The sequence below is a fragment of the Echinops telfairi genome, unplaced genomic scaffold (assembly GCF_000313985.2).
Source record: "Echinops telfairi isolate 266 unplaced genomic scaffold, ASM31398v2 ScPeMD7_7457;HRSCAF=8495, whole genome shotgun sequence".
NCBI classification, from domain to species: Eukaryota; Metazoa; Chordata; class Mammalia; order Afrosoricida; family Tenrecidae; genus Echinops; species Echinops telfairi.
In genome coordinates this window covers 37,115,005-37,133,864 of record NW_022111357.1, presented here as the reverse complement: position 1 = coordinate 37,133,864, position 18,860 = coordinate 37,115,005, and the positions used below count along the sequence as shown (strand labels likewise).

The following is an 18,860-nucleotide window of genomic DNA, read 5'->3' as shown; positions in this document are numbered from 1 at the left end:
GCACGCGGTTCACATGTCAGGAGAGGCCAGTCTCTGGAGGAGGGCATCGTGTTTGGTACAGTAGAGGGGCAGTAAAAAAGCAAAGTCCTCCACAGGATGGACTGGCACAGGGGCTGCAACAATGGACTCACAGAGAAGAACCATTGTGAGGATGGTGCGGGACCGGGCGGTGTTTTGTCCTGTTGTGAGTCAGAGCTGACTCGATGGCACCTTACAACAATAAAAACAACAGAACAAATACGGGCGAAGTCCATTTTGAGAGTAGCTGTTTCTGAGTGAAAAACGATATCAGACTCTTCCACCATGACCAGAGCTTGTCCCTGGGGGGACCTGGGTGATAGGTATAGGGAACCTTTCTGCGTGATTTTTGAAACATCTTATGAATCTGTAATTATTTCAAAATAAAAATTTTAATGCTATGTGTGAAATACTGTTCTGACTCAATTTTAAAAGGTCCCACACCCCCTAAGCGATTAATAATATGAAATTAAGAGCCTCAATAGAGAATCCCTTTATATATTCCTCGTGCTCTGTAACTGTGTCCCTGTGAATACAGTTCTCTAGGCAACTGTGGATCGCTCTAGAAGATTCCTGAAGAAGCTCCTATTTCTTTATGAATTCTTTAGGCTTTAGGAACCATGAGCTTCTGCTCTAAGGACCCTTGGTGGCCAAGTGATTTTTGAGTGGGATTGTTAACTGCAAGGCCAGCAGTTCAAAACTACCTGTTGCTCTGTGGGAGAAAGATGAGGTGTTCTATGGGCGCCTCCCAGTGAAGAAACAGTCTCTTAGCTGTCTTCTCAGCGCATCCTTAATAGACGCTATCCCTTGAGAGCTAGATAGGTGACACAGAACCATCATTATACTGTACTTTTTGGAGTTTATTAAAAAGAAGGTCGGCGATACACAATGACTGCAGCATCATAAAACTTGACTTAAAGAATGATCTGAAGTTTGAACTTCCAAATGAGCCCTCTGGATTCCAGCTTCTGCATCCTACAGGATAGCAGTAACCAAGGGAAAGCGTCATATCTCTTCAGTACTGTGAAATGTTCGTTTAGTTTGAGAGGTTGATGAGGCTCAGGGAGATCGAATCCTTCACGTAGAGTGTAAGTCAGAGGCTGAGACCGCAGCCCTGACTTCCTGACTTAACTTATAGTTAGGGATTTGCTACCTCAAAGCACTCATGGACGGTCCTAAGGAGCCACTACCAGACAGCTGTGTACCCTTTGGCACCAGGCTGATTACCAGCTAAGAGTACCTGCAGGACCAGGGCTGACCTCAACCAGAGCGGTTTAGAGTTCAACTTGCGGTGTTGGTTTGGACACAAGTTGGGAAACAGTGCTATAAAACAGCACATTCTAGTAGCATGATATTAGCATGACAGCTGGGGACATTTGCTAGGCCAGGGGAAAAGAAAAGTATCGATTTTGTAAAAGCAAGGGAAAATACAAAGGCAAGAGGGAGGAACTCTGAAAGATGACCTTAAGGACAATCAAAGAAACTGTAATGAAGGCGAGAAAGCGGCAAAAGAGCCGCAGGTAGAGTCAAAGCGCTGCCTTCAGACTTTCTGTTGGCATGGTAGTGGAGCCCTGGTGGCATAGTGGTTGTGCTTTGGGCTGCCACAACCACACGGTGGGCAGTCTGAAACCACCAGCAATCTGCTGGAGAATGCTGGTACAGTCTTGGGAGCCCACAGGGGTTCCCAGTAAAGCTGCCCTATAAGGCTGCTCAGAATCGGCATCCACTCCACAGCAGCGAGTTTGCTCCATTTGTGGTTTTATTGGCATGGGATGTGGAGCACCCCTGTGCCAGGCAGACAGGCACTCAGGGGAGGGGGCAGGAATTGGTTGTTGGTTTCTTGAGCTTCGCTCTGTCACAAGAGTGGAAAGTATACACTGCCTTGAGTCACGTGCTGCTGGTCAAAGTTGGTTTTGCCCTTGCGGTATAGTGGGTTTTGAGTTGGGTTGCTCAATTGAAAGGCCAGCCGTTTGAAACCACCTGTTGCTCTGTGGGAGAAAGATGAAGTGTTCTAGAGAGTTATAGCCTCAGAAACCCACAAGGGGCCATTCTACCCTGTCCTATGGGGTGACTATGCATGTGTAAGGTGGACATTAAATAAGGAAGACGGAAGACGAATCACTGCATTTGAATTGTGGTGCTGGAGAATACTGAAAGTACCATGCATGGACTGCTAAAAGGACAAACCCATCTGTACTGGAAGGAGTTTGAGGCCACAGTGCTCCTTAGAGGCAAGGATGGCAAGTCTTCTCCTTACAGACTTTGGACATCTTATCGGGAGAGACCAGTCCCTGGAGAAGGACATCACGTTTGTTCAGGTGGAGGAGTGGCTTGGCTAGCCAAGCCCAGACAGGTTGGCTGCTTTCCTCCTCTGCGGATTCATATTTCCAGACCCAAACTGAAAAACAAAAGTGGTTGACCCTCACCCAACTAGCCATAAATGAAGCATTTGCCTCCAATACAATGATTCTTTCGAAAATGCTTGAGTACTGCAACTGCATTCCATAGAGTAACAAAAAAAGGTTTCTGCTAACCCAGAAGATTGTGCACAATTTGGCAAAGGGGAAAACGCTAAGAAATATCTTCAGACAGATGACAAAGTGGCACATGTACGAAGAGCCCACTTGAATGGCCTTGAAAATATGGTGCCATTCCTTGTCATTGGCCGCCTCTACTCCTTGAATGGTCCAGATCTCTCTACAGTACTTCTGCATTTCAGACTCTGTTGGAGCACGAATCTACCACACCATTGCATATTTGACACCCCTCCCCCAGCCAAATCAAGATTTGGCTTTTTTTATTGGACAGGGGTTTATATTTTCCATGGTCAATGTCAATGACTTAAAAGTGGATTGTGTTTGTAAGGAGAATCATGACTCCCCATCCAATTTGTTTTTGGTAAGAGAGTTCTGTCCTTCCAACATACAATGCTTTCTTAGGTTTTAGAAGGGAGAAAGATTTAAGAATTGTGCAAAATGCATTTTGAATATTAGCATCTACAATGTCATATATTTTGATTATTATAATTTGTTAACTTCCATGCAACATTTCATATTAATTTGTATAAAAATGTTTGCTACACTTGAATTTCTTAATTGTTGAACTGAGCAAGTGAAATGAAGAATTTAAATGATTTTTTAAAAAAGGGGCAGGCCCTTCGTGAGAGGGAGTGACACCTTGGCTGTGTCCATGGGGCAGGCTACTCAGAAACCCGAGAGAGGGTCACTATGAGCCAGTGGACTTGATGGCAGTGGGTTGCATTTGGTAAGAGCCGGGGATGTGTGTGGTTGATATTCCGATGTGGGTTAAATCAATTTCCCAAGCCCAATTTCTTCATCTGGAAAATGCTGGAAATACTACTGACTTCTCAGGATGATGGGTTTATAAGTAGTTGTCTTACACTGTACAGTAGGTATGATCATCATGCCCCCCAGATCTTCTGTCCTGCAGGGCTGTTGACTTAGAACCCCTCCAGATCACAGGGAAAAGGGCTGGTGCAGATTTAAAACAACCTGCTCACCAACATAGTCAGGAGGCGGTAGGGCTGGCCTTTCAACCCCGGTCAGTCTGATTCGGGGGACTTCCCATATCTAGTGTGCCAGGCACCGGACAGGGCAGGGGCCTAAGTCAGGTTTTGCAGAGCTACGAGCACCACCACCCTCAGAAGAGTCCAGAGCACCAAGGGGGCAGCAGGACAGAGGGAAGTCCCCCCAAGGCTGCTAGAAGCACATCTGGTTTGCTGAGGACTTGCCGTCTATGCAAGAGGCCGGGCAGGCTAGGATTCTTTGGTGGTCTCCCATAGGACCACACTAAGACGGGCCCTAAAACTCAAATTGAGTCAGGTCAAGTCCATATATCACGAATGTTTCTTCCATTACAGTCTCCTCCCAGTGGACCCTCCTCCCCAGTTTATAACTGTTTCAAGAGCAACCTATCAAGCTCTTTTTCATCAAGATAAATACAAACCGCCCCCCCCCCTTTTTTTTTAACTGTACCGGCTTTAAATGATTTACCAATCAACTACTTAATTGACTGTGTTTTAGGGCGTGACAGTCAATTTCATGTGTTTATGAAACTGCAAAGACTCTTCCCCGGTTTTCTAAAAATGGGACTATGTCGAATGACTCCAGACATCTTATAAGCACATGTAGCCAAGAAACAACATTACCGGTGTCATAAATAAGTACTGTAACTTTATTAAAATGAAAAGACAATATTCAAAATAATGCACACAATGAATAAAATCCTTTGTCCAATACTGTACACACAATGCAGAAATCAGTGCATTTTTCTAAAGCATGTTTTAACCTTCATTTAGTTCATACTAAAATATAATAAGCTTTAAATAGCTCAAATGATCATTCAGCAGTTTAAACTGTAAGCAGCCTGTTGAACTGTGAAGAGAACATTGTAGCAATGTGTCTCCGTGTGCGAGCACCTCTGCTGTGCTTCTCTGTAGGAGACAACACATCAAAGCACATGGACATATGAACACAAGCTAGGTGTCCCACTGACTCAGGGGAAGCCGGGAGGCAGCAGCCGGGGAGAGTTTCAAAAGCAGGAAGATGCTGATGTGACCTCTGGTATTTAAGACATACTGTGCTATTGGTCAGAAGTGTTTTACTTAAAAAGCAAACAATTCCCAGGAAATACTGAGTAGGAACCAGCAACACAAGGCCAGCTTGTGTTGTATTTGTTTATTAATACAGTCTAAAAAACAAACGAACAAACACAAAGAAACTCCGCAACACACACTCCCACACAAAAACTCTCAAATCACTGAGCTAATTGCTTCATTATTGCATCCATCTGCCCCCCTCTCCACATGGGCAACTAGTCTGCCTTTCCCGGTGAGTCTAACAAACCCCACCATCTCTCTAAGGCACAAGTGTAACGGGCCATTTTCATGGTGAGAAAAAGCAGGAGTTAAAAGGAGGGGAAAATACCCAAAATTCACTAATTCCATTTGCAATTTTCAAACTGTGAGATCTGTAAAAATGGTAATGTGGTTTGCCAAATAAACTGCTACTTCCCCCGCCCGCCCTGCCCCAACCCATCAACCAAACCATCCTGCCCTTGGGGTGATTAAAAATAATAATTAAAAACCCTCAAAACTAAATAGGCACAGTTCTGGTAAAGAATGGTCACCCTGCCACCCATGGAAAGGCCTGTGTGGCAAAAAATTTAAAAAAAAAAAAAAAAGTAAAATATAACAGGCCCCAAATCCAGAAATCTTCAAACACACCAAACCCAATTAAAAAAAAAAAAAAAAAAGATTCTGATCTAAAACCACACTGTATTTTCTTCCATTTGCTCAATTTTCAGGCTATCAAGAGTCATTTCTCCAGCTTGAGTTTAATTTTTCTGAATATATATTACTCTAAGGTAGTAACTAACTTGGTTAAGCTGCAACTATGGTCTATGGTTATACCAGGAGTTTATATATACAGGTATATAATGGATGCATATATAAAAGTTTCCCTAGCCCTCCCTCCCTGACATCACATCTTTAAAGTATAGACTTGAAAAGACCTTGCTCCAATTAACAGCACAATGGGGATTCTCAGCCTAGTAACAGCACCTTCCCACCCGCTCGCGACCGTTCTCCAGAGACAGAGTGCTCAGCAACTCTGCCATCGAGCTTTCGTCCGGAACCTCCGTCCCACTGGAATGTGATTTGAGAACCGCTTGCTCCTGTGTCCCCTCGGCTACCTTGTGACCCTGTGTCTAAGGGGAGACCACGTAGGATAAGTGTTTGCGCTTCACACGGCCACCTACGTCCGCTTTGGGTTTGGAGTCCACTCGCATTGTGCTGGAAACGCCGCTGCAGCCGGCAGAGGAGGGCGCACTGCCGATCTGGGCGCTGGTATTCGCTTCTTCCACTTCCCTAAAAAACTTTTCATATTTGTCCAGGTACGGTGGCTTCTCAGGTAGTAGGTAATAATGTGTTGAACTAACTTTCTTCCCATTTTCAATAATGGGCAGGATGCAAGGAACCTTGTTGGAAGACCCTTCACTGTGCTGTCTTTGCAGAGCTTTGTAACTGACATACTTGGGGTCCGGAGCAAAGCTCTGGGTAGGGGGCATGACCCCATTGAGGTAAGACGGAAGGCTTTTAGGACTTGGCGTGCGGGAGTTACTCCGTGACAAAGGCTCTCTCGGTGGCACTTTGGGGGGCCTGTCTTCATCACTGTAGGTACTAGACGTAACTTCTGCTGACCACCTTCTGTAATCTGGCTTTACTGGCCTGGGAGGTATGGGAACCCTAGGGGGAACCTCGGGTTTGTCGTCGTCAGAGTTGGGAGAAGCTCTGTGTAGGTGGCCCGATATCCTTATGGCTGGCTTGTTAAAAGATCCGGCTGGTCCCGAATGAGATCGTCTTAGTCTCCGGTGGCTTTGAGGTGGAGGAGGATCTGAATTCTGGACACATTCATTTTGGTCGGGTAGATGGCTGAGATCTTCTGCTGAAACAGTAGGGGTTTCAAAATATGCATAATTGATCTGCCCGCAGCCCCTGAAGCTTCGCCTGCCGGGGCCACCATATTTGAAGCCAGCAAGCGTCGAGTTCCCTAAAAGCAGTTCTGTATCAGAGCTGGTCAGGAATTCAACCTCACAGTCTGCCTCATCCGGAGCGGGGTCCTCAGAGTTTGGCAGTGGGGGAAGGGGCCTGGAACCCCGCTCACAGAGACCGCCACAGGGGAAGAAGGAAGGGGAGTTTCTGATGGGGGTATGCGGGGGCGTCGAGGCACAAACCCCATTTACTGAAAGCTTCTTGAAGCCACACGCCACCTGCTCCTCTTCGGGTGGTCCCAAGTGTTCACTCGGGGGGACGAGAAGATGAGGCGAGCTGGACTTGGGGGATGGCCCATTTGCTGCAAAGTGATGTCCGTTCATCGGAGCAGATTTTGAAGCATGTCCTGGAATGCCAAAGGGATGTTAGGGAAAGTTCAACACTCCTCCCCTCACCGGAGTGAGGGGCAGCCTCGGCTACTGTGCGGCTTTCGCGTTCTGCCTCAATTGCTAGTGGGAGACTTGACTGATGCAGCCCCGAGAACACCCGTGCAACCACCATGGGTGTAATTAGAGCCCAGAAGGTGGTTAATGCACATGATTTGGTTCAAAGACCAAATTATCTCTTCTATCTCCTGGCCATGTGCAGGGTGCACACCCACACATCTCAGGCAAGCTTTGTGACGTGTGCAAAATTCACAGGAGACGAACACCACCATATAATTTATATGAATATCATACCACGCCAGCCACTTAAGAGATGTGACAATGCACGGCATGCAGGGCACCGAGGAGGTAAGACCAGGTCCTCACTGCCGGCACCACCACAATGCCTAAGTGAATGGACTCAAGCACCACCCACACGCTTCCCACGGTTTATTAACATGTACACTGCGCTCAGCTACCACTTTCAGACCCGCATTTCGTGTTCCGAAGAAAGACTTTAAGATGTTTCTCGAAGGTTTCTAAAAATTAAAGCCTGCATCATAGCTGGGGTTGGAACTTTTAAGTCTTGATTTCAAAAGATCACACTAAACAAATAATCCCAGTTAGGAATCAGTGACCTGGGCTAAAGATGGATGGTGGGCTACAACACTTTGGGGACAACCTGGTTATCTGCAGAACCTGTTGCCACTAGGGGTCAGACTATTGTTGGAAATGGTTCAGGATGTTTTCTCATGTAAAAACGAAGGCTGCAGGACATGCCAACACTAATGCAGACGGCAGCTTCCTCTTCCTCTTCAAGTGGCTAGCTAGCTTGCTGGGATGTTCAGAATACATACCAAGAGGTGTTAGGTGCTCCTGAGTGGGATTCAGGTTGTAGGCCATGGCTAGCGGATCAATAGCTAAAAAATGACTGCAAGGGAAAACATCTTGGTCACACACAAGCAGCGATCATGCAATCCATCTCATTTAAATAGCACAACTTCCCCCCTGACTATACCACCATCATCTTCCAGACATACTTTTCAAACTCACTGTGACTGCCCCAGCAGGTCTTCAGCGTGCCCATGGCTTGGCCATTATGTAGAAATCCAGTTTTGATTGGGGTTCTAATCTCCTGGGCAGCAACTCCTGCTACTGACATTGTGCTTTACACCAGGAAGACTCCCGATCTGTTTAGCTCAAGGACCTTCAGTCCACCAGTCCTTTTCATAGCCTAGACAGGGAGCTGGGAGAGAATCAAGGAAACAATTCAGAAACACCTCTGCTACGCCCATGCGATTAAGCTGAGTGACCACAGAACTGAGCAGGGCAGACCTGCTTCCCAGGGTTTCTGAGACTGCAAATCTTTATAAGAACACATAGCCTCATCTTGGTCCCACAGAGCAGCTGGTGGGTTTGAACCACTGACCGTGCTATTTAGCAGCTCAATGCTTATCCCACAGCACCACCAGGGCTCCTTATGCCTCTGCCAAGCTAATCTACATGACCATGTAAACAACTTTAATAGGTACTTAATTCTAAATACATAAATACTTTAGGACATATTCAATAGGAAAAACATACTTGTAGACTTGCACTTAATTCTTAACATTATGCAATTTTTACTTCTCATAAGGGTACTTAAATGCAGACACTAATAATAATTTTTTTGGAAACACTAATGCACCACTTCAGATGTTTCAGCAAAGTGAGAAATAGTCTGTTGCCAGCACAAGCAGACTTCTCGCAGAGCCTGACAGTTGCACAACAAACCACGTTCCCTTGCCAAAGCACACAAGCCTTTCTCTGACCTCCTCCTAAACCAACCTTCCAGTGCAGGGTTCTGTTGGGCACGAAGCACAAGGGAAATTTATTTTTTCCCACACGACAAAAAAGGTCATTTAATAAATAATTGTGCTTTCTACTGCAAGACTGATATTCGCTAAAACCCAACCCTGAAATTAAATGAGAAACGATCGTATTGGCACCTGATTACCAGAGCAAAGCCCAGCATTTATCTGGATGCTGTATTTCAGAGTTGGCCCGGGGAAGACAAACTCTCCAGTTATTGTTACCGAGAGAAATGGATGTACATGAAGACACTCATTTCCATTAGCCTGTAAGAATCAAGTTCTGCCAGCTTGCCGGCCTCAAGCAGAAGCCAGGCAGCAGCTCCCTCCCTCCCTCCCTCCCTTTTAAAAGACAAATTTAAGGTACATTCTTTACATGCTCCTCTGGGAAATGCCTGGTAATTTGTGTCTTGCCTAGCTGCAAGGCATGGATTACAAAAGCTAATTTTTTTTTAATCTACTATTTCCTACACTTTAGGGTTCCCCAACCCTCTAACCCCCCCTACCATTGTGTTGGGCTGCAATCTGCATGGTTGGCAGTTCACAACCACTAGGAGCTATACACTAGGCTTTCTACTCCTGTAAATAGTTACAGTCTCAGAAATCAACAGGGGGTTGACTCCATAGCAGTGAGTCTGGTTTTTGGTTTTGTAAAAAATTAATTAGCATCAGTGGCCTTAGAATAAGGTAATCTATCCCAGATTGTGAATAGGTTTGCTTATAGCAAATATAGCTTTTTAGCTTTTTTTTTTTTTTTCTTCACAGCCTAGGACATGCTATGCCAACTCTCTGTATAACTTGACTCCCTTTCAGGGGAGCTATACATACACACTTTGTCATATAACACTTTCCCATTCTCTCAATAAAATAAATATTTGCACACCTAGACACTATGCTGAGGATGGGCACAAAAATGAATAAGACTTGTCTGCTCTTCTAGAAGGACCAAGAGACTATTTCTGTTGTTGTTAATTGCTCAACAACTCCCAAATCTATTGTTGACAATCTGTCACCTCCTAGTGACTGAGCTCTGGAGCAGAGGCTGTGTCCCAATCCCCTTAATCACCAGTGCCGGCACATTAGCCGGCACATGAGTCGGTGCCCAACAAGTGAATGTTTGTTGAGTGAACGACTGTATAGTACTGTCTAATTATTATCATCACCCATATAAACGGAGTGCCTATAAGGTGCCAGGCACAGGCTTTCTGTAGCTGAGGATCTAGAACATGCCCAGTGCTTATTACGTGCTTTTCCATGTGAAAAGGAGAGGCCCCAAGGGATCCTCTGCTTTGGACTCTCCCACAGTCAGCTGCTGTGATACGCGACACAGAGGTCTGAAAAGACAGCATGAAGTAATCAGGCACTCTTTTTCTACCGTCTCAGATATATATGATTAAGAAAACAAATCCATCTTTTAAGACACTGAAATTATTAGGAGGTGGTTTTGGGGGGGCGGGGGAAGGGTTGGTTCTAGTTAAGTATTAAAATAAAGCAAATGTTGTTTCTTCATGTGTTATTTGCTGAACCTAAATCAAGTAAAGCTGGAAAAAATTTTACAAAACTTTTTTTTTTTTTAATTGCAGACCCTTCCTTTGTGTACATAGCCCATTTGTTTATCGTGCTTTTCCTAAACATTCTACAAGCACTGGCAAGACAGGGGGAAGTCTGGGGTCAGACAGAAATGAAAGGCGAGAGAGGAAGAAGAATATGGTATTTAAGTCATTTGAAAGCACACGTTTGAAGATCCCTCATCCAGATTACAGGAAAACGCTCTGGAGGGGGATGGGGGGAGAGAGGTTCTAGAGGCCCAACCCCCACCTGCCTGCAAGCCAACAAGTACTACTAGTAATTACTGTGTGTCAGCCTCCTAATGCCATCTAAATCTTAGCTTTCAACAGAATGATTGTGTAACTATTGCCTCTTCTGAAACTGCCTTGCAATTCTAAACTTACATCTCAATGGGCACTTAAAATTATTTATATGTTCTAGCAGAAGTAATTTTTAAATCATTGTTTCTATCACCTATTTGTTAGCTTTCTTAAGAAAAAAAAATTTTTTTTAGTATAAAAAGAATTGTATTCACTAAGCCAGCTCACTTCTGACCACAATAGTGTCTTTGTGTATTCATAGAAGGTGACCTGCCTCTACATTTCAATGGGGAATTGTGAATGGGCCATGTTATGAAACTGTCCCAACTTCCGACTTGCTTGCATGGGAGAAGTGAGAGCAATATAATTGCATGTTCTCTTCTTCTGGAAAATAACTCCAAACTGTAGACTCAAAGGGGGCAATGTGCCACGGGTTTGGAAGCAAACAAGAAAAAAGAAAGACGTGCTCTGCAGATTGTAAGCTGTGGGTGCACCACGCCGCCACCTGAAACTCTCCTCCTCCTCCTCCTCCTCCTCTCCCCAAACCCACTCACAGTCAATACCCAGACTCCTTGGAGAAAAAGGCACCCAGCTAAGATTAAACCTTGAACTGAGAAGAAATACTCTGCTCCCATCAACGTGAACTCATGCTGCAGCGCTTCCAGTTTGATCTGTCCCCTTACAAATGTAAAACCAGCTCGGCCTTACAATTATTAGGAGAGAGGACGGTTCTCTGCCATTTAAGGGCAAAACTATGACAGCTAGTTTGGGCAGGATCACTTTTCTAGAATCCATGAATAGGAATCTTTAGCTTTTTCAGTGTGTGCAATTAAATAGCAACCCCAGATAGGAACCACCTTTTCCTGTGAGCATCAATTGATTTTGTTTTCCATTCCAGGGGGTTTAAAAAGAAAAGGAGCTCTAAATGATTTGTTTCTTGAGGTTCTTCTTTCATACTTGTTTCCTAGAATCCCGCCTCAGAGTTTTAATCCATTTGTACAGCTTCAACGACATGCAGACAGCTCCAGCATCAGTGGCTCTAGCCCAGGCTCAGCCTCACCTTTGCATTACTATTGTCTGCAGATTATCTTTCCACTTGGATGGCCTCCTGGCATCTCCAGCTCTACATGCCAAATGCCTCCTCTCTATTTACTTCCTGAGTGCCCCCCTACACACACACATACACACACACACACACACACCCGTAAGACTGTTCTCTTGTCTACAAGGATCTCACTGCTTCTAGAAAGGGTCTTTTGTTTTTGTCATTTGATTTCTTTTTTTAAATTGGGATTAATACATATATCAAATCATTCCATAGGTCAATCACATCCAGCGAATTATACATTTGCTACCACAATCAGTTTCCAAACATTATTCTTCTATTTGGGCCCTTTGACGTCGTTAAAAAGGGTCATTTTTAACCCAAGTCACAGCCAGTGTACATCCAATTACCAGGTTCCACAGCCCGTTCCTCCAGGTTCAAGTCTACTTTTCTTCCATGCTTTTGTGACTTGGCTCTGAAAACAGCCCATCCTACATACCAGGTTAAGACCAATATTCTTAAAGTGCAGCTCCAACTAGGATCTCCCACTGCTCACAAGTTCTTTAAAGGCTCCCTCAGAAAGGAAAGGGTCCTCAGTCTGCATCTAAGACTTCTAAAACACGGCCTGTCTTGTTTGTCTAGGCCTGTCTTGTCTAGCTCTTCCTTCCTAGGGTCTGTCAGAATTGAACTGACCCTTGAAGTCTTAGAGTTGAAGGCGGGCCTCTTCTACAGCTTCTCCAGAAGAACCAGAGTCCTGTCTTCTCACTTCCCTGCCACCCTCCATCTTCTAAGGACAGGACTGCTGTCTGACTTTCCTTCCTGCCTACAGATCCTGACATCTTTAGTTCCTAATAAATTATTTGTTACATGGATATTGAGAAAACACCCTTCTGGTTTTGTACCGCCTATAGTGATTACTAGGGGGAAAAGGATCAACTACTTAACATGTTCGGGATGATTTGCTTGCACAATAATAATGTAGCAAGTTTAGGATGTGTAACACGAAGGAAATGTTTCCCAAATCCAAAGTGGACAGCTTGTAAATGTAAGAAACTCAGAAGTTAAAATGGTAACAATGTAACCTTCTAATTTGGTTTTGGTTACTGTATTCTTTATTCGAAGCCAATGTGCAGTGAATTTTATCTTACTCACTATTCATCCTGGATTACAGTGCACCTACACTGTTCTCACTGCTAAATTTAAGGTCACTTTCTTAAAAAAAAAAAAAGTTACGCCAAAAAGCACATTGCACATTCTGTTAAGGTGAAATCATATGCCTTTAGCTTAAGGACAGTCTTTTTGAAACTTTTAAAAAGACTAGGCTGCCTTAAGACAGTAACCTAGATATGTCTACCTTGCCACCAGATCTCATTAATAAATCTCAGTAGCAATTCACAAGAGGGGGAGGGGCACATTTTTGTCATACAACTCATCCAGTTCTGCCCAGTGCTTCCTTATTTAAGAGTGTGATGTAATTTCCTTCTTTCAGTCTGGTTCTAGAACCTGATTTCTGTTTATTCAGAGTGATAAATGGTCTTTTCAGCTGCATTTAACAACTACCTATATAACTATTTTCATCCCCAGAGAGATAGAAGGAGAACTACATTTAGAGCCAAAACTGATTTAAAAAAAAACCAAAAAAACAAAAAACTCACTTGGGAGACAGGTAAATTCTATGAGTTTTGAAACCCCAACGTACCAGTGTCTGCAGAGCTACTGTCAGTCATTTAGAAAGGTCACTGAAACAATGTCACCTTCGGGAAAGGAGCAAAAACCACGCACCGACAGCCCTCCCACTTTTATTTTGACGAGGGTCTAATGCACACGAGCAGCCAACCTTTCTGGTTAAAGGAACGTTCAGCTTGGCTGTTTTAGAGAATGTATCTTCAGTTCTGTTCGTCACCTGAGAAAACGTACTGATTTCATAGTAATCTAATGCAAGGGGCTTCAAGAAGCTTGCAGGACTGCTCTGTGCCGGTGTCTGCTGTTGTCCCACATGGTCCGGAAGCCCTGCAAGTGCGGGTGCAAGTGATGGCTCCCACCTTGTGGAACCGGATTTCGTTTACAGAAAACAAAGGGAAATTTGCATAGTTTCTTCAAAAACAAAGGCCAGAATTCAGGATTTTTCTTGGATTTCATTTTAATTGGCCATGATGTGAGGGTATGGTGGGGTAGGAAGTGGGAGGCAAGTTGAGAAAATTTCTGCCCCTTGTAACCTGCTATCATGGAAAGTGCCAGACGGCCTCCAAATGAAAAGAATAGATGACATTTAAATTTTAAGTCATGAGCCCCCAATAATGAGCTTTTAAAATAAAAAGTAAAAAAGTTAATAAGGATACTTTGCCATGGACTTAGAATAAAATAGAGTGCACTGTGGTGAGGATGAACATTTTGTAGCACTTGGAGCCCTGTTCCTCAGAGGCTCCTCAGCACGCCTCATGCATAATAGCCCACTTGTACAGTGAACATTGAGGCAACAAGGAAAATAATTTATCTAAGCAGACTGGGGGAAGAGAGCGCTGAAGGCAGAAAGTGTCTCTCCAGATGGTCAGAAACCCAAGGTAAATGGCACAATTTCTTGACATTTTGAATGTTTTTGAAAGCTTACATATTTTAAGAACTAGCAAGCTAAAGAAAAATGTACTTGTTTAAATACCAGAGTCGTCACCAGCTGCCTCCCTATTCACACGCTCTGCTACGCTCTCAGCAGAACAGCAACCCAGGGACCTGTTCTTCTGTCTTTTGTACTTCTCATGGAGAATTCTAAAACCAGCCACACACACAATGAAAAACACGTCTGACACAGTTGAACTCTAATTCTAGTATAAGTATTTTATTCTAATCTTAAGGACGAGACAAGTGGCGTAGGGTGGGAAATGAGTTTTGAAAACATCAAATTAGTTTACTATGCATATTCTAAGTCACCCGATGGCTGACCCTAACTAAACTCAGTGCCACCAACTATCATGAAGCTACAGAACAGAGTAGAGCTGTCCTTGGGGTTCTGAGACTGGAACTGCATGGGCGCAGAAAGCCTCATCTTTTTTCCCACTGGCTGACCCTAGATTGTGATAATACAAAACCAGTAAAGAACGAGCCTTGGTGGCATTCGGGGTCAAGTATTCGGCTGCTGATTCAAAGCCAGTGAGGGGGAAAGGCCTGGCAACCAGCTCCCCTACCGCTTACATCAAAGAAGCCCCTAGAGAGCAGATGTGCACTCCCACCTGTCGGGCAGGAAGTGCTTCATGTGTATTAACTTGTAGCTCTGGTGGTGCTGTGGGCCTGGTGCTCCACTGCTGACCACAAGAGTAGCAGTTCAAATCCACCAGCTGCTTCCCAGGAGAAAGATGAAGCTGCCTGCTCTTGGGCTCTCACTGTTGGTACCCTCATTTCCATTGGCAGCACTTGAGTTTCAGGGGGTTATTTGCTCAATGTCCACCAGCTCATGAGTGGAGAGGCCAGGAACGAAACTAGGGAGTGTGGCCTTGAAGTCCAGTTTCCCTACCACACTACACCACACCACACCCTCCTTTGAGCACACGGGAAGGCTCTTTAACCTGGTGGGCTAACACTTGACCGAATACAACACGCAACTTTTAAGAGAGTGCACACGTACTTTATTTACTGGGGAGAAGGAGGGAGTGAAATTTCTTGGGCAACTTTTACTTAGTCTAAGAAAGTCCCCGTTTTCCTTTAACTCCCTCAATTTCTCCTGTAAACGGTATTAATTGTGGTTTTGGCCCATGGATCCTCTGAAAGGGGTTAGGCACTAATTTGACATTCGGTGACCACTTCAAACACCGCAATCTTTATTGGCACGCCGAAGCCCCACCACAATAGAACCCGTTACAACATGGGCACATGATATAACTAACACAAGTCTGCCTTTACTCATAAAACAGGGGTTACTACACATACCCAACGGGCCTCCTTTTAATGGAGTCCGACAGCGCGGATCTCGGGGTGGCAGTATAATCAGGCTCTATTGTAAAATCCAGAATTTAATAATAGAACACCTTATATTTGTAAAGCACTCTGCAAATTACAAAGCACTTTCTTCCGCATTATCTCACTTGATCCTCACAACACCCCTGTAAAGAGCGGCAGGGATTAGCATCTCCAGTGTGCAGAGGAAATGAAGTGAGGTCAGAGGCACTCCTCACCGTGAGCGGCATCTGCCCCACACGTCACCTCCTGTCCTTTCCCAGTGGCTTCATTTTCGGGAACGGCCTCATATCTTCTCCTAGCACTCTTGCTTGTAGGTGGGGAGAGAGAAGCAAAGGCTAGCTAGGTGACATGCTCAAGCCCTGAATGCTTACCAGCGGCAGGGTCAGGAACAGGGATCCCAGGTCATATTCTTATAGGGCAAGGATTAACTGATTTCTTTCCACAAATATTTATCAAGTGCTTATTCTGATCTCGATAGTAGGTTAGGTGGCGGGGGTGGGGTGGGAGGTGCAAAGACAGGAAAGAGGCCAACAGGTTAAAGTTGTGATAGCTTCCAAGGGCATGCGCGGTGTACATTAGTAGGACAGGGAGCTAAGAGACGACCGTATTTCCATAGGTGGTTGGAAGGCCCTGAGGAGACCTTTTCAACTGAGATCGAGGATGAAAAAGAGACAGCCAAGAGAAGTTAGGAGACGCTCATTCCATGCAGGCATGTGCACGCCCACATATGTATGTATGTATTTTAAACAACCGAGTAGTAAGTTTTGTATTCTCTGGTTGTTTGGTGAGAGCATCTGGACAGTGTCTTTAAATAACCCTTACCCGTCTCCTGTTTTCTTGGTTAAACTACCATTTTGCTGCATCATGGAGCTTTCGAGTGGAAAAGACTCAGGGTCTCCTAGTTGAAAGATAATGACACCCGGAACACTGCGACTTACTTGCCGTCTTTTAATCATATTGCCCATGTGATAGAAAGAATGTCAACAAAGAATCCAAGTCTCATCTTTCTTCCCCTTCTAAAATCTGAATCCCTTTAGCTTAAAATGAATTCTCCCTTATAAATCACATGTAAGACCCTGAAACTCACCTGTTTTATCTACCATAACAAAGACTGTGTGTACACTGTGAATAAAGCCAGAATACTACATACAATAGCATTGTGTTTATCCAGGTAGGTATTCATTAGCTCTTATAAAGCATGGCCAAACACTAGCACGAAAAGATGCAACATGAATCCTGATGACAAGGTCCTGATTCAAATGCATTCAGACTCCGAACAGAGTTGTTTCTCTAGTAGAGGGAGCCAATGACATTCAAATTCCTGGAATTACCCTTGGCACCACCTTTCCCCTCCTCTGCTCACCTTCCTAAAGCAACCTGATGGTATGTAGACAATCAGGTCAGTTTCAAGCATGTCAGATTGCACCTGTAATTTGGGTAACTTGCTTTTCAAAGCTGCCATTAGTATTAGCAGAAAGGGAGCATTATCTGGTTTGACTTCTCAGTAGCAGCAGTTAAAGGAGTTTTTTCACACAAAAACTGTAGTAGAACTAGATCTCACCAAGAGTGATCACTGACTACTTTGAATCAAAAGTGGGGAAAACAATTCATTACACCAGTAAAGCCGCCTGACTAAAAATGTAAACTGTAACTAAAATATATATGGATTTGCTTTCCCACTTTTACAAGTGACTGGTCCAATCTTGCAAAGTCTAAAAGTATAAAATATGCTTTCGTGCAATTATTTATCAACCATCCACTACAGCTAAGGCTGTAGAAGACAGAAGCTGTACCAGCCAGAGTTCCTGCTGTAAAGTTTACAATCCAATTTATCTGTTAGGTTATAAATTATTAGTCCACAGGACACATGGCTGAAAAATAAAACGAATGTATGAAGTGAGGGTGTGTGACAAAACAGTAATTCAATTCTCTTGAATAATTAGTTCATAACTGGAAAAAGAGTTTGGTTAACCACGCACTGGTGACCAGCAGAGGGTGAGTGAACAAGCAGACCCCTGACAGTCTGTGGCTGCACCGATGGCGTGGGACCAGCCACTGCTCCATTCTGCTGTACATAGGGCCACTCAGAGTTGCAATATGATAACAATCATCAGTCACAGGCAGCATGTTATCAAGTAACTAACTGGCTTCGTTTATTGTGGTTCTAGCAAAATGTGGCCATTCGCCAAATTACTTAGCCTTTAAAATATTGTGTAATTACAGATATTTAAGAAATATCAATAACCACAAGAATAGTTACGATGAACTTAGATGTCCCCCACATCCTCAACAAACTTCGACCCCTTGGGTCCTTGGAATAGATTTATAAAGCTCAAAACTCAGCAGAACACTTGTTCTCCAGTAGGAGAGGGGAGAAAGGGGGTGAAAAAAAAAGGCATTTTAACCTCACCTTTCTTCACCCCTGACAGTTGCCTAGAAACCAGTCCTGCCCTACCTGTGTTGCAGGTGTACCTAAAGTAACCAACACATCTCTTTTAAAGCGACAGTCTCTATTCTGACTGCACTTAAGTTTATGACTAACAATCTATTCATATTTTTATCAGGCAAGAGGCTGGTTTCTTTCAAGCAATGATGAAATCCTAATAAAGACTTAGCAAGCACCAATACAGCACCAATCATGGTTAAAGAGTCATCTAATTTGTACGAAGCTGTGATATACATATAAATATATACACGAGAAGGACCCAATAAACGTTCGCGTTCTCAATACATCCCTCGGCAGTCCCATTCCTTTCCAACCAGGACCGAGAGCGCCCAGCAAAACGAATCGTTTCCCTCAAGGGGGAGGAAACGGGTAGGGAACTACTCAGATGAATTAAAAAATACCGACTCGGATTGACCACGGTGGCCGGAGACGCAGCAGAGGAACTGGGCAGTGACTACCGAATCAGAACTGCTACCAACCGCAGCTCCCCGAGCGTCCAGGGCAGGGTTTAGGGGGTAGACGGTGTGAAACAGCTAGCAAGGCATAGCTTAAACAAACCAACCCACCGAAAAAAAAGGAAAAGGAAAAGGGGTGTGGGGAGGACAACACAAAGCTGGCCATCGAGGATGCCGGGGTGGCCCCCCAACCCTGCTGTCCCTCCTCTGCAGGCCGGTCTGGGGAGCCCGGTGCGCGGCCCTGGCGGGGCAGAGCCCCGCGGCGACCACGGCGGACGAGAGGGAAGCAGGCAG

At 44.5% G+C, this 18,860-nt stretch overlaps 1 protein-coding gene across 2 annotated transcripts; it reads right to left on the bottom strand.

The window, feature by feature from the left end:
* Positions 1-5,070: 5,070 nt before the first annotated feature.
* On the bottom strand, positions 5,071-8,360 carry ERRFI1 (ERBB receptor feedback inhibitor 1). 2 transcript variants are annotated; one of them, XM_004705191.2, is made up of 3 exons: positions 7,995-8,360; positions 7,812-7,885; positions 5,071-6,935 (listed from the first exon to the last, which is right to left on the bottom strand). In XM_004705191.2, exons 1-3 carry the CDS (start codon positions 8,114-8,116, stop codon positions 5,746-5,748), a joined length of 1,386 nt encoding a protein of 461 aa, XP_004705248.1. In that variant the 5' UTR covers positions 8,117-8,360; the 3' UTR covers positions 5,071-5,745. The 2 variants fall into 2 exon arrangements, with proteins under 2 accessions (XP_004705248.1, XP_045154793.1); XM_045298858.1 differs by having other exon boundaries at positions 8,008-8,096.
* Positions 8,361-18,860: the final 10,500 nt, after the last annotated feature.